We start from the raw sequence: 15,723 nt of genomic DNA, 5'->3' as shown, positions 1-15,723 counted from the left end.
TAGAAACCCTTGGGCCACAGAAGAAATATTGAATTTAATTGATGAAAGGAGAAAATATAAAAATGCAGTAAATGAAGCAGGCAAAAAGGAATACAAACGTTTCAAAAATGATATCGACTGGAAGTGCAAAATGGCTAAGCAGGCATGGCTAGAGGATAAATGTAAGGAAGTAGAGGCTTATCTCACTAGGGGTAAGATAGATACTGCCTACAGGAAAATTAAAGAGACCTTTGTAGAAAGGAGAACCACTTGCATGAATATCAAGAGATTTGATGGAAACCCAGTTCTAAGCAAAGAAGAAAAAGCAGAAAGGTGGAAGGGGTATATAGAGGGTCTATACAAGGGTAATGTACTTAAGGACAATATTATGGAAATGAAACAGGATGTAGATCAAAATGAAATGGGAGATACGATACTGCGCGAAGAGTTTGACAGAACACTGAAAGACCTGAGTCAAAACAAAGCCCCGGGAGTAGACAACATTCCCTTAGAACTACTGACGGCCTTGGGAGAGCCAGTCCTGACAAAACTCTACCATCTGGTGAGCAAGATGTATGAGACAGGCGAAATTCCCTCAGACTTCAGTTTAATAAGTCACAGCTGCAAAATACTAACGCGAATTCTTTACAGACGAATGGAAAAACTGATAGAGGCCAACCTCGGGGAAGATCAATTTGGATTTCGTAGAAATGTTGGAACACGTGAGGGAATACTGACCTTACGACTTATCTTAGAAGAAAGATTAAGGAAAGACAAACCTACGTTTCTAGCATTTGTAGACTTAGAGAAAGCTTTTGACAACGTTGATTGGAATACTCTCTTTCAAATTCTGAAGGTGGCAGGGGTAAAATACAGGGAGCGAAAGGCTATTTACAATTTGTACAGAAAGCAGATGGCAGTTATAAGAGTCGAGGGGTATGAAAGGCAAGCAGTCGTTGGGAAGGGAGTGAGACAGGGTTGGAGCCTCTCCCCGATGTTATCCAATCTGTATATTGAGCTAGCAGCAAAGGAAACAAAAGAAAAATTCGAAGTAGGTATTAAAATCCATGAAGAAGAAATAAAAACTTTGAGGTTTGCCGATGACATTGTAATTCTGTCAGAAACAGCAAAGGACTTGGAAGAGCAGTTGAACGGAATGGACAGTGTCTTGAAAGGAGGGTATAAGATGAACATAAACAAAAGCAAAACGAGGATAACGGAATGTAGTCTAATTAAGTAAGGTGATGCTGAGGAAATTAGATTAGGAAATGAGACACTTAAAGTAGTAAAGGGGTTTTGCTATTTGGGGAGCAAAATAACTGATGATGATCGAAGTAGAGAGGATATAAAATGTAGACTGGCAATGGGAAGGAAAGCGTTTCTGAAGAAGAAAAATTTGTTAACATCGAGTATAGATTTAAATGTCAGGAAGTCGTTTCTGAAAGTATTTGTATGGAGTGTAGCCATGTATGGAAGTGAAACGTGGACGATAAATAGTTTGGACAAGAAGAGAATAGAAGCTTTCGAAATGTGGTGCTACAGAAGAATGCTGAAGATTAGATGGGTAGATCACATAACTAATGAGGAGGTATTGAATAGAATTGGTGAGAAGAGGAGCTTGTGGCACGACTAGAAGAAGGGATCGGTTGGTAGGACATGTTCTGAGACATCGAGGGGGCACCAGTTTAGTATTGGAGGGCAGCGTGGAGGGCAAAAATTGTAGAGGGAGACCAAGAGATGAATACACTAAGCAGATTCAGAAGGATGTAGGCTGCAGTAGGTACTGGGAGATGAAGAAGCTTGCACAGGATAGAGTAGCATGGAGAGCTGCATCAAACCAGTCTCAGGACTGAAGACCACAACAACAACAATGTACATGCATGAATAAAACGGCAAAGAGTCTTTCTAACCCCTCGGTGCCACCAACCTGTCTTTATTGAGCACCCTAAAAATATATCTCCATAGACAAAACACATTACTGGTGTCCCAGGTGCCTGAAGGCAGGCTAGACTGCTGCTCTTGCGCCGCTACACTGCTGCTCTTGCGCCTTATAGTAGGCCATCTGGAAATGGAGATTGTTGAAGGGGTTGCCAGCCTGCAAGCGCCTAGAACTTCACCACAGGTTCTGTACAGGTACATTTTTAAAATACTCAGTAAAGATGGGTGGTGCCACTGAGGGTTTTGCCGAACAGAGGGACGCTTTGCCGTTTTATTCACCCATTTGTCAATGTCGCGTACTCCTGTGACCACGCCACAGGAGGACACAAAATAGGAGCATGGACAAGGTAAAGGCAACCTTTTACTGCTCCCGATCACGTTCAAATTTCGTCGAATGATTTTGAACGGTTACTAGTAGTTCCAACCTCGACATGAGAGCAAGAATTGCGGTCGTGCTGTGCTCCAAATGGGTGCTATCACATCCGATGGGGATGCAGCCCCACGATGTCCTTAGAGAAGGGCTGAAACACCCGGAGGTGTCAGCAGTTTCAAAGATTGTGAAGAAAATATTCCTGCTGCTCATAGTACTGCGAACAGTCGTTTTCGACCGCAACATGTCAGGGAACTAAAGCCCCAGGGAAAGGTGTGGTTACAGTGATGCTATTTATGCCACATCTTGAGGTCTTTCCGGCCCTTTTCTGACTCTCGACGTGCCTACAATGTTTTACTCGGCGACTTATAAGGAAACCGCGTGATTTCAGCGTTGGGCGTCGCGTTATGAGCTCAACCGCAGAGGCGTCAAACGAAGGGGTGACATTTGGGTAAGAGGGAGTGTGACGACCTTACGATCGTGTGAGACGTCGACAGTGGCATTGGACAGAATTTTGGTGAAATTTGGTGCCAATGTGACGTGATTAATCCACCTTACACGCCACATGAACTTCTGACCTATGGTATTCTTTCCGCGTGTGTCGACACCGTGCCGATTGAAGCGTCTTCGAGGCCGAGAGTAACGTGTCCGGACGCCACGCTTTTGCGCAATTACGGAGGAACGTTGTGCGCACGTTTGATCCAAATTTCAAACTTAAGCACCGAAATGGGTATGACTTTACTGGGTTTCGAATAGGTGGTCCTTAAAATCTGTTGCGCAGTCTGGTCTGCAGCTCGTGGTCTAGTGGCTAGCGTTGCTGCCTCTGGATCACGGGGCACGTCTTCGACTCCCGGACGGGTCGGGGATTTTCTCTGCCAGGGTACTGGGTGTTTTTGTTGTCCTCATCATCATTCGAGATGTGGCAAGACTAGAAATGGAAAGATTTTGAAGTTGTACTGGCGCTGATGACCACGATGTTGTGCGCCCGACAAATCAGCATCATCTGTTGCGCAGTGTATATTCGGAAGATTATTTGTTTTAGTTTCAGACTAAGTCACTTAATTTTTGTTACACTCATTCTTCAAGTTGATGTGAATCATTCACAATTCCTCTCATTTTACCTGTGGAAAATATCCTTGTCAATATCATTCTGCCAGTAAGTTTTAAAAATTAGTTCCTACGCATTGTTGTAAGTGTAATAAGTGCTAGGCTATGGTTTACTTACTTATAATAATAGTTATGATAATAGACATAGTCGTAACAATTTACGTCCCTGATTTTCCTTGACCAGATCGGAATGTACACTCGTAGTGGCTTTATCACGTATTCGATTATCTGAAGCTGGCAATATAACTTAGCCGAAACTAATAATCAGGATATCTATCCACTGCGATCTAGTCATTAAAATTTATATTTTGGCTGCTTTTTCACAGTAATAATTACATCTATGAAGGCTGTTCACATTTTAATAAGTACATTTTTCAGCGTACACACTTTTCAAAAAGATTCATCCAATTTCACAGAACTATATCTTCTACATGAATGAAGACAGAAACTTGGGGTGGACTTTAAAACCTACGCAGCGAAACTAATGGTGTGCCCCGGCTCCAATTGTAAGTTGCCGGTTCATGTGATTGTCAGTAGGGGCCCTCCTGCTCCAGCTAGCTCTCTCGTTCTTCACCGATGTCCGTCGACTTGACACGGCAATAGTACAGCAAGAAAAGCCGTTTTGAGTTCTGTGTTTCATTAGGTACAATTAGTTACAACTGTGGAGAGTACAGCACTGCACAGACTGTAATTCGGCATCAAGTGGCTTATGCATCTGGCATTGCACTATTGGTCTTCAGCTCCACATGACCTGACACTAGGAGATTTTTTTATGGGAGCTAAAATACTCCGTTTGGGCTTTCGATGGAGGGTGCACTCAATATTTCTGAAACGTAGATGGAAACTTTGATTATAAACATAATCGTAAAAAGTAACTTAACGTTCTGTGTGCAGGAATATAAAAAGATGTACCTTTTATAACTGAATGGTTCTTTTGAAAATAAAAACTTTGTAGTTCTAATCTTAATTTAAAATTTTCGTCAAGTTCCTGTCTTCGGGTATGTAGAAGACATTGTCAGAGGAATCGCTTGGAAAACGATGAACAGTGTTCGTATTGAGTGGGAGTAGGCCAGCTCTCTCTCTCTCTCTTTCTGTCGTGTGACGGTCCGCCGTCAGGTGCAGGTCATTTTACATGACACCACTTAGGCCAATTGCCCATCGGTGATGATGAAGACAACAGAACAGCCAGTCCCTGAGTGGAGAAAAATGTCCGACCTGCCGTTTCGGTTGGCATCCAGCCACGCTGACCTCGCACCTGCTGAGGCGGACTCTTGAAGCACTCACGCAAAGACTTAGGAGAAGTACAAAGATAATCGAGTCCCGATACGAGATCAATCGTTGAATTTCGGAAAATCCAGTAATAGAGGAAAATATTAGAAGAAGTATTACGTAATGACAATAGAAGAAAAAAGGAGAGTGTGGGGCGGCGGGTGGAATAATAGAATAAATGTTTTGTATTTATGCTTTTTGCCATTCTCAACACTGGCTCTCTAACTACAATATTGGCAACCAGAGAGTGATTAGCAAATCGTGAAGCCTGTAATTAGAATTCCTAGTGCCCACTTCATCTGAGAAATACATTTATAGCTACAGCTTATAGCTCTGAGGAATTAGGAGATTGTCTGGGATTCATAATCAAAAATCATTCTCCCTAAAATGTTCACTATATTCTGAAAGTCACAGACCAAAAAGAATCCACACAATCCAACTACCAGAGCAGTTCAAAGTCTAATGCGCTGATGCAACTATAACTGTTCAATTAAATGTTTAAGTGAATGCTCGCCATAATTTGATGATAATGTTCATCAAACGCCACGCTAATAATGGTAGAATGTCTGTCCTGCGGCGGCACGTGAAAATACGACATACGGAAACTAAAGATGGATCATTAACGTCATCCCAAAGTTAACACTTCACTCGAAAACGATTTCAAGGTTATGCGTGTCCTGAGTAACCTATTACTGCATCCGAAGCTGTTTATATCAACGATACCGACGCGACGCGACTCTCGGCACAGGTGGTGCGCTAATTAGTGTCTGGAGAGTACTGGGGCCTCCCTTCCTCGTGCAGCGTTCTTAAATATAAAGCCGCGGTGCGGACGGCTGAGGGAAGGCCTGATCAAATCTGCTCTCCCGACTAGCCGCTGGGCTAGTAATGCACCACTTCAAGTTATCAAATAAATCATTGCTTCTTTTTCTGACGGCCGATGTAACTTTCAATTTAATTGTGCAATCAGCACACAAGTTAGTAATCATAAAAAAAGTCTGACGTGGCTAAGTCAAATATTTTGGGCGAGAGAATTAATTTAATTACACTACACGCAGTAGACGAGCTCTGAACTTGCCCTTTGGAGATACGCTATCGCTATAGTTTTATAGTTATTCAGTTTAAACTTCTCACATCTTTATGATTATAGCGGATCTCCCTTCTACTTAAATTTAAAAATCCTAGCTTTATTTATTCGCCTACTTAATCTATCTTGCTTCCTTAATTTTTAAGATAAAAACCAGAAAATCATGAATTTCAACTAAAATTTTAATTTGTGAGATCCAGAATACTGTTTCTACCAAATTGTTATGCAAAAGGAATCTAAATATAAATTTTTAAGTTTCTAGCTCATTTCTGTTGTGCCAATGATTTTTACAGAAAAACGTCCAAATTTCGAAAATGGTTAAAGTTATTGAAATGATATTCAATAGATATTGATTTAGTATTACTCCTGACATGCTAGAAACGTTTCAGGTTATTTACTTGATTTTTAAAGTATTGCGCGACATTTATGACGTCAGAGCTAGTTACAGCAGATTGGCTGGCACACAATGGAAAGACTGATGTGAATTTTATAAGGCGTGAGTAGGCTGCTTCCCTACAAGAGGGCGATAGGAATGAGGAAAACTGAGTTCTGGCCCTCATTTCTGAACAGTTTTTTCTACAGACGTTTGGCAGAAATGTGGAGCGCGATGCGTAATATTACTTACGGTTGTAAGTAAGCTGTTTTGGTTTTTATGTTGGTAACGCCACGTAGCGCTCTGTATTAAAATCACTGACTGTGCTGTGTGCAGTCTGTGGCTGGTTCGCATTGTTGCAATATTCGCTATTGTAGTGTTTGACAGTTAACTGTGAACAGCGCGTAGCGTTGCGCAGTTGGAGGTGAGCCACCAGCAGTGGTGGATGTGGGGAGAGAGATGGCCGAGTTTTGAGAGCGGATGATCTGTATGTGTGTCCAAAAGAAAGATTATATTTGTAAGACTGGATGTCATGAACTGATATATATATATTATGACATTTGAACACTATTAAGGTAAATACATTGTTTGTTATCCATCAAAATCTTTCATTTGCTAGGTATGCCTATCAGTAGTTAGTGCCTTCAGTAGTTAGAATCTTTTATTTAGCTGGCAGTACTGGCACTCGCTGTATTGCAGTAGTTCGAGTAACGAAGATTTTTGTGAGGTAAGTGATTCATGAAAGGTATGGGTTATTGTTAGTCAGGGCCATTCTTTTGTAGGGATTTTTGAATGTCAGATTGCGCTAAAAGTATTGTGTGTCAGTTTAGTGATGATCAGAATAAGTAAAGAGAGAAATGTCTGAGTACGTTCAGTTTTGATCATCTGTTTGAAAATCAAATTAGTAGTTTAGAAGCATAACTCACATGCTCCAAAAACATAAATTTTCACAAATGACTAAAAACGTGCGCATGTCCAATACATTGACATCAGTCTGTGCAAGAACAATGGCTATAAATGATTATGTATATTTCATATTATGTTTGCTTATTGAGAAATTACAACTATTGAAGGTTATATTATGGATCATGTGAGTTTTGTATTTGAGCTATAGAACATGTAAGTTTTGAAAATCCCCATTTTGGATCTTGTGAGTTTTAGTACTGAGCTGTTTGGACGATGTTGGTTTCGCGATAACTATCGTGTTGCGACTCGATATGCAACACTTTTTGGTTCAGACTGCAAGCCACTTTCTCTTCTACAGTGTATATATGATATTACATTATGATGTTAATCGTGATAAATACCTAATTAATCATCTTTTATGGACTTTGCTTGTGTTAGTTTACAAAAGACATTCTCTAGTTTGGAATACCGTTTGCAATTTCATAAAATAAATGTCTACCGTGCACATTTCTTCAGTTTAATGATAAAAGAAATTTACAAATTTTCCATTCCTCTTTCTCCAACGGGTGAAACGTTTTCTTCCATGACTTGTGTCTCAAATCAGTTTTATTCCAACCACTATATCGAATTATATTCCCCAAAATAACTGAACAGAACAGAAAACACACTCCACTGGCATCAATATTTACTACTACACAAGAAAATGGCGCCGAGTGAGCTAATCGATGATTGGTCAAGATGAGGTACGAGACAAAACTCACAAGATCCCGCGGATCATGAGACTTTTGAAACTAACCATGAAGTTTAACACAGGTGTTCTCTATGATCTTGTGCCAAATGTGAATAACTGTTTCGTGAATTATGTTCTATGTATAAAGCTATATGAGAATATGTCGGCATCTCAATTTTCATTATTTTGGAGCATGTGAGTTATGACTATAACATACACAAATAACATAAGAGGTTTACCAGCACTGTCATTTATAATTTTTCTAAGGGGACGTTTCACAGTATGGCACTCGTTTGTGTGTAGTAGTAATAGTAGTGATAGTAGTAGCTCTATTCCTCCGTAGATCTCTTTTTACAAAGATGTAGGGCATGTCAAAGTATTCACAAGTTTGGACCAATTTAAAATAAGCTAATTCGTATACACATACATTTACAGACTTATAGCAGTGGTTGCGAAGGGAGTGAGACAGGGTTGTAGCCTCTCCCAGATGTTGTTCAATCTGTATATTGAGCAAGCAGTAAAGGAAACAAAAGAAAAATTCGGAGTATGTATTAAAATCCATGGAGAAGAAATAAAAACTTTAAGGTTCGCCGATGACGTAATTCTGTCAGAGACAGCAAAAGACTTGGAAGAGCAGTTGAACGGAATGGATAGTGTCTTGAAAGAAGGATATAAGATGAACATCAACAAAAGCAAAACGAGGATAATGGAATGTAGTCGAATTAAGTCGGGTGATGCTGAAGGAATTAGATTAGGAAATGATACACAAAGTAGTAAAGGAGTTTTGCTATTTGGGGAGCAAAATAACTGATGATGGTCGAAGTAGAGAGGATATAAAATGTAGACTGGCAATGGCAAGGAAAGCATTTCTGAAGAAGAGAAATTTGTTAACATCGAGTATAGATGTAAGTGTTAGGAAGTCGTTTCTGAAAGTATTTGTATGGAGTGTAGCCATGTATGCAAGTGAAACATGGACGATAAACAGTTTCGACAAGAAGAGAATAGAAGCTTTCGAAATGTGGTGCTACAGAAGAATGCTGATGATTTGATGGGTAGATCACATAACTAATGAGGAGGTATTGAATAGAATTGGGGAGAAGAGGAGTTTGTGGCACAACTTGACTAGAAGAAGGGATCGGTTGGTAGGACATGTTCTGAGGCATCAAGGGATCACCAGTTTGGTATTGGAGAGCAGTGTGGAGGGTAAAAATCGTAGAGGGAGACCAAGAGATGAATACACTAAGCAGATTCAGAAGGATGTAGGTTGCAGTAGGTACTGGGAGATGAAGAAGCTAGCACAGGATAGAGTAGCATGGAGAGCTGCATCAAACCAGTCTCAGGACTGAAGACCTCAACAACAACAACAACCGGTAGTATGTGTATGTGTGGGTGGGCAGATTGTTTTGATTTGCCCGTTTTATAAAATATTTGTACCAGTAGCGCTTTCCATCGAAAGTGAGGCATAGAAATGCCGGGAAAACACATAATTTGAGTCTCACTAAGCGCCAGTGAAGCGTTTTATCCTCTGCGAGCAAACAGCTGCTTGCTCTATTCAGAATAGGGCCTTGAGAAGGACGCTGGACGAAAAAATAGAGGCAACGCGCGGCGTGTTGACAGGCGAGCTTCATGTCGCGAAATGGCGCTCCCTGGTGGCGCTCGCGCGAACAACTGAACGTCGCCTGTCTGAGCGGCCGCCGGCGCCAGCTAGCCCAGCGCTCGCTAATAGACGGGCAGTGTCCCGTTCGCCGCAGCGCGGAGCGGACGTCGGCGGAGTGCGAGACGGACGATCGTTTCTCTCGTAGCGCCGGGCGCAGCAACTAGCGGCGGTTGCGCGGGACCCGCCTGCGACTCTAGATGTGGCGCTGCCGCCACAGACGGGCTTCTTACTGCACTCGGAGGTCCAAGTGGCGAGAAGCCGTGTAGCGAGCGCCGCAGTCGACGACGCTCCCTCATGGAAACAAGCGTTTCAGGTAACTTTCCTATCCTTGCTACGTCCAACTGAGTCACCTACTAGCTGTCCGGTATTCAAAGACACAGAAAAACGTATTGTCTAGAGACAACTGTTTGGGTACTTTCGGCAGACGCCTGTTTGGTTGACTGATGTTTAGCTAACACGAGTGGTTGCCATTCTCAGAGGATTATCTTCCATTGCTTGGGATGGGCAAAGGCAAAGCTTTTTTTCGTTGCTTGAAGGGAAAATTCAGGAAACTTGATAGCTTCTTAATGCTCTGTTCCGCCTTCAAGGCTGACTTTTTCTTTTTTTTTTTTTTTCCGGTGCCAGTGAACTTGACATTACACATATTTACATGTATTTTATGAATAAAAGTCCCTCGATTAAGTATTTCGGTTTTTTGTACCTCTACTTCTGATGGAAAAGAGCCACCGTGGTACTACAACCGAGTTAGAAAACTGCTGCGGAAGCAAAGGGAACTTCACAGCAAACATAAACATAGTCAAAGCTTTGCAGACAAACAAAAATTACGCGAAGCGAAATGTAGTGTGAGGAGGGCTTTGCGAGAAGCGTTCAATGAACTCGAAAGTAAAGTTCTATGTACTGACTTGGCAGAAAATCCTAAGAAATTTTGGTCTTATGTCAAAGTGGTAGGTGGATCAAAACAAAATGTCCAGACACTCTGTGACCAAAATGGTACTGAAACAGAGGATGACAGACTAAAGGCCGAAATACTAAATGTCTTTTTCCAAAGCTGTTTCACAGGGGAAGACTGCACTGTAGTTCCTTCTCTAGATTGTCGCACAGATGACAAAATGGTAGATATCGAAATAGACGACAGAGGGATAGAGAAACAACTAAAATCGCTCAAAAGAGGAAAGGCCACTGGACCTGATGGGATACCAGTTCGATTTTACACTTAGTACGCGAAGGAACTTGCCCCCCTTCTTGCAGCGGTGTACCGTAGGTCTCTAGAAGAGCGTAGCGTTCCAAAGGATTGGAAAAGGGCACAGGTCATCCCCGTTTTCAAGAAGGGACGTCGAACAGATGTGCAGAACTATAGACCTATATCTCTAACGTCGATCAGTTGTAGAATTTTGGAACACGTATTATGTTCGAGTATAATGACTTTTCTGGAGACTAGAAATCTGCTCTCTAGGAATCAGCATGGGTTTCGAAAAAGACGGTCGTGTGAAACCCAGCTCGCGCTATTCGTCCACGAGACTCAGAGGGCCATAGACACGGGTTCCCAGGTAGATGCCGTGTTTCTCGACTTCCGCAAGGCGTTAGATACAGTTCCCCACAGTCGTTTAATGAACAAAGTAAGAGCATATGGACTATCAGACCAATTGTGTGATTGGATTGAAGAGTTCCTAAATAACAGAACGCAGCATGTCATTCTCAATGGAGAGAAGTCTTCCGAAGTAAGAGTGATTTCTGGTGTGCCGCAGGGGAGTGTCGTAGGACCGTTGCTATTCACAATATACATAAATGACCTTGTGGATGACATCGGAAATTCACTGAGGCTTTTTGCGGATGATGCTGTGATATATCGAGAGGTTGTAACATTGGAAAATTGTACTGAAATGCAGGAGGATCTGCAGCGAATTGACGCATGGTGCAGGGAATGGCAATTGAATCTCAATGTAGACAAATGTAATGTGCTGCGAATACATAGAAAGATAGATCACATATCATTTAGCTACAATATAGCAGGTCAGCAACTGGAAGCAGTTAATTCCATAAATTATCTGGGAGTACGCATTAGGAGTGATTTAAAATGGAATGATCATATAAAGTTGATCGTTGGTAAAGCAGATGCCAGACTGAAATTCATTGGAAGAATCGTAAGGAAATGCAATCCGAAAACAAAGGGAGTAGGTTACAGTACGATTGTTCGCCCACTGCTTGAATACTGCTCAGCAGTGTGGAATCCGTACCAGATAGGGTTGATAGAAGAGATAGAGAAGATCCAACGGAGAGTAGCGCGCTTCGTTACAGGATCATTTAGTAATCGCGAAAGCGTTACGGAGATGATAGATAAACTCCAGTGGAAGACTCTGCAGGAGAGACGCTCAGTAGCTCGGTACGGGCTGTTGTTGAAGTTTCGAGAACATACCTTCACCGAAGAGTCAAGCAGTATATTGCTCTCTCCTACGTATATCTCGCGAAGAGACCATGAGGATAAAATAAAAGAGATTAGAGCCCACACAGAAGCATACCGACAATCCTTCTTTCCACGAACAATACGAGACTGGAATAGAAGGGAGAACCGATAGAGGTACTCAAGGTACCCTCCGTCACACACCGTCAGGTGGCTTAGGAGTATGGATGTAGAAACGTATTTTGAAGGAAAATCTCATTTTCCAGTTTTTCCTAGGTTCATGTTGGCTTTCCGTCATCGTATGTTGAGACAGTCGCATCTGCCGGGAGCTATTTTGTTGTATAAAGGGAAAAAAACATACGCTCTGGTAAAAAAAAAAACAACTACAGCACTATAAAATACCTGCAAACTGCGAGCAGTGTAACAAATTCTCGCATTTTGTATATTTTTTCCGCTCTTAAATATGTATCGGAAATATAAACATAAAATCCAAAATACAGAACAATGGTGTATTTTTATTCATACAACGTATATGCCTCACTGCCCCCTTGCGGCACGTGGAACCATTACAGATTCGATAAAAATACATATTTGCAAAGTTTTAACATTACAAGATTTATTTTACTCTAAAATTACTGTCTCTCCTTCCAGGTTGTCGTAGCTTTTCTGTTTAACGTAACCACAAGTTTTCTTTCATTTTCTCAATGTGCCGATGATCATTAAGTGAGTATTACATTTTCCGCCTGCTGTGTGTAGTGTTTCGTCATCATAATATTCTCTCTAGCGTAGACTAGCTTATTTTATTAGTAGATGATAGTCAGTCGTCTAGATATGGAGCTATCTCTCCATTCTCGGTTAGAGGTGTCATTCTGAGGTGTGGGACATGGAGGAGTCTCTCCCGCTCTGGGATAGAGGTGTCATGGTGAGATCTGGGGTTATCTTAATAGTGCTTTCGGCTAGTATACAGTGAGGACAAATGAAGTTTTACGTCAGCTTCCTCAATGTGACTGACCTTGTCGTTAACTTGTCTTTCATCTTTTGGCAGGTTGGAGGATACGACTGCCGCTCGCTCGCGGACAGGGATTGTACTTTATCTATACGCAGCAGCATTGCCCAAGGGCTTCTCCGTGCTCATCCCCACATGCTACCTGCGGTCGTCTTTCTCTGCTAGAAAAGAATCCAGTATCCACTTAGCCTGAGGCATTTCGCTTCCTTGTTGAAATTATCGCCGTGCTTACGGATCTCGATAGCTTCTCGGGAAAATCTGATAGGGCTACGTTACTTGCGTTTTATGGAGTGTTTCGGGTCATTCGATGCGTCTTCAGCCACGGCCGATTTCTCGTCTATCTCAACCTGCAATTTCGTTTTTTTTCTTGATCCTGCTGATAACAGATCGTCCCATTCCGTCTTGCCGTAACTATATGGTATTCCATAAACCACTGATACTCTGGTTCCGTTTGTCTGTGGTTAGTAAGACACTCACCAGTTTTCTTGAGCGCTCACAAAATTTCTGGATATGCGGTCGATTCTGTCAGTCATTCCGGGGATGTATCGCAGAGAGACCGTACCCGGATTTCCTTCTGTGGAAGTGTCGTTTCGGAGGCTGTTGCTCTTCGTCGCACTTTCAGTGTCCTTTGTGGAATATCTGTTGCACCTAGGAACCAGTTCCAAGAATTGCATCTCGCGTTTCTAATGCCACGACTCATACATCCCGTTCAAGCGTTCTGCAACAATATTCAACATGCGTCTCTTTCTGGCCGAATGATATTCTTATGGTAATAGTGGCCCGTCAGATCATCAATCGAACTACCGTCGGCCAAAGAATTCCAAACAGACACCTCCAGGTTGCAAAATGTCAAAAAGTCGACTCGAAATTCTAAGTGATTACAGTGGAAAATCTTTGTAAGAGAAGCACTGTTTTTAACGACATTGGCATTGTTACAGACACGCTCGGCTCTACGGCATAGAAGAACTACGCAGCCGCCGGAATGATTAAATTTAGACAAATTTTGAGCTAAAATGCAGGAAAATTCGACTAATTGGATCATCTGTACATTTGCGTTGTTAGTGGTTGTGGCGCATGATCAGCATAACATAGAAGCGTTACTGCTGTGACGATGCAGGCAACAAGGTACTTACGATGCCACTCTCTATGTTTAAAATGAAACCGTGAAAAAATTACAGGTATATAAGGCCACCGGACGAAATACAAGGGGCAGTAAAATGAAAACCGAAAACCCACCACGACGAGACTATTTATTGGTTCTATTCAAAAGTAACCACCACGCGCATTAAGATATTTATCCCACTGGGATAGAACATGGGCCGAACACTGACGGATCCATTGCATCCACTCTTGCATTTCCTCGTCCGACTGAAATCGACGTTCACGCACGTCTTTCATCAGATCGCCAAAGACGTGAAAATCACACTGTGAAAGATCCGGGCTGTATGGACGATGTTGCAGAGTTTCCCAACCAAACTGCTGAAGGATAGCCTTCTTCCGCTTGGCAGTGTAGGAGCGGGTGTTATTGTGCAACAGTATGATGCCGTCCGACAGCATTTCGACACCACGAGGGCAAAAGGCAAAAGCAACAGTGGAGACATCGCACATCTCCCCCGCCAAAGAAATCCAAAGCTGTTCACACAAGTTCCGGTAAGGTCACGATGACCTCCCTCTTCGATGCAGGGGTCCTCTGCTCGTCGAGCTTCTCGATCTTGGAACCACAATCAACGTGCAGCTCTATGGAGACACTTTGCAGAAACTGCGACGCACTATAAAGTCAAAACGCCCGGGATGCTGTTGGACGAAATCATCCTGTTGCACGACAACACCCGCGCTCGTACTGGCAATCGGAGGATCTACGCTTCAGTGATTTGGTCGGGAAACACTGCAATATCCTCTGTACGGCTAGGACTTTCATCGTATGATTTTCACATCTTTGGCTACTTGAAAAAACACGTGCGTGGACGTCGGTTTCAGTTGGACGAGGAAGTGCAAGAGTGAGTGGGGTAGTGAATCCGTCAGAGGCCGATCGTGAAACAGGATTGATCGTCTCGTCTCCCAGTGAGAGACCATTCCATGATCCCGTTATGGCGCGTGTTCGGTTTTCATTTGACTGTCGCTCATATTAGTCAGCCAAGAAAAATAGCAAACTGTCGCTCTGGAGTGCTGTGTAAGGTGTATAACTGGTACCAGGACGTCATGTGACCCTCCACCGCTGACGTGACTCTTGACAGTGAAGTGTTACGTAAGTGCCAGTCGGTTGTGTGAAATCAGCACAGAAAGTATGGTAAACGTGCTGACAGAATGGCGGAAAGCAGCCATTGTGTCTGGCCGTGCCCATGGCCACAACGTGAATAAAGTTTCCTCGATTTTTGTTGGTGTATCAACGCTGACTGTCCAATGTGCCTACAAGGTATAGTGCACCACTCGCAGCCTCGTATCATGGTGTATTTTTTTTTTCCTTTATTGAATTTCGATTCCCCCCGAAGGGGGCGGACTGGCAGCAGCTGAGTATGCCGCTCTTCAGCCTACAGACTTTGTTAAAAAGATGAAGAGAATAAATAATAAAAACAGGCGATAAAATCGGAGAATTAAATAGTAACATGGCGAAAAAATCGTGGAACTTAAAACATAGAACAAAGGGATGATGATGCTAATAAAATACATACGAAGCAGACAGGTAAAACAATAGACAGACAATTAAAAAACACGGCGACAGCCTGGTTTCTGTTCGCAAAAGACATAAAATTCACACCCAGCGACAGCAGGGTTTCTGTTCGCAACACGAGAAAGACGAACAACACTGAAGAATCACTGGAACACTGCACTAAAAAGGTTAGCAAATGTGACATACCACAGGAGAGAGCAGGGGGGGGGGAAACGGCGGGACACATGGGAAAACAAAA

The 15,723-nt window shown here is 42.5% G+C and overlaps 1 protein-coding gene across 1 annotated transcript in view; it reads left to right on the top strand.

Moving 5' to 3' along the window:
• Nucleotides 1-9,497: 9,497 nt before the first annotated feature.
• LOC126483874 (uncharacterized) overlaps nucleotides 9,498-15,723 on the top strand; it is a 300,856-nt gene continuing 294,630 nt past the window's right edge. The window contains exon 1 of the mRNA XM_050107119.1: nucleotides 9,498-9,726. Coding sequence (XP_049963076.1) covers nucleotides 9,708-9,726 — 19 coding nt within the window. The 5' untranslated portion in view covers nucleotides 9,498-9,707. The remainder of the gene's footprint in view (nucleotides 9,727-15,723) is intronic.

The sequence above is a fragment of the Schistocerca serialis genome, chromosome 6 (genome assembly GCF_023864345.2).
Source record: "Schistocerca serialis cubense isolate TAMUIC-IGC-003099 chromosome 6, iqSchSeri2.2, whole genome shotgun sequence".
NCBI lineage: Eukaryota > Metazoa > Arthropoda > Insecta > Orthoptera > Acrididae > Schistocerca > Schistocerca serialis.
The sequence above is the reverse complement of the archived record's forward strand: the minus strand, read 5'-3'. Positions and strand labels throughout refer to the sequence as shown.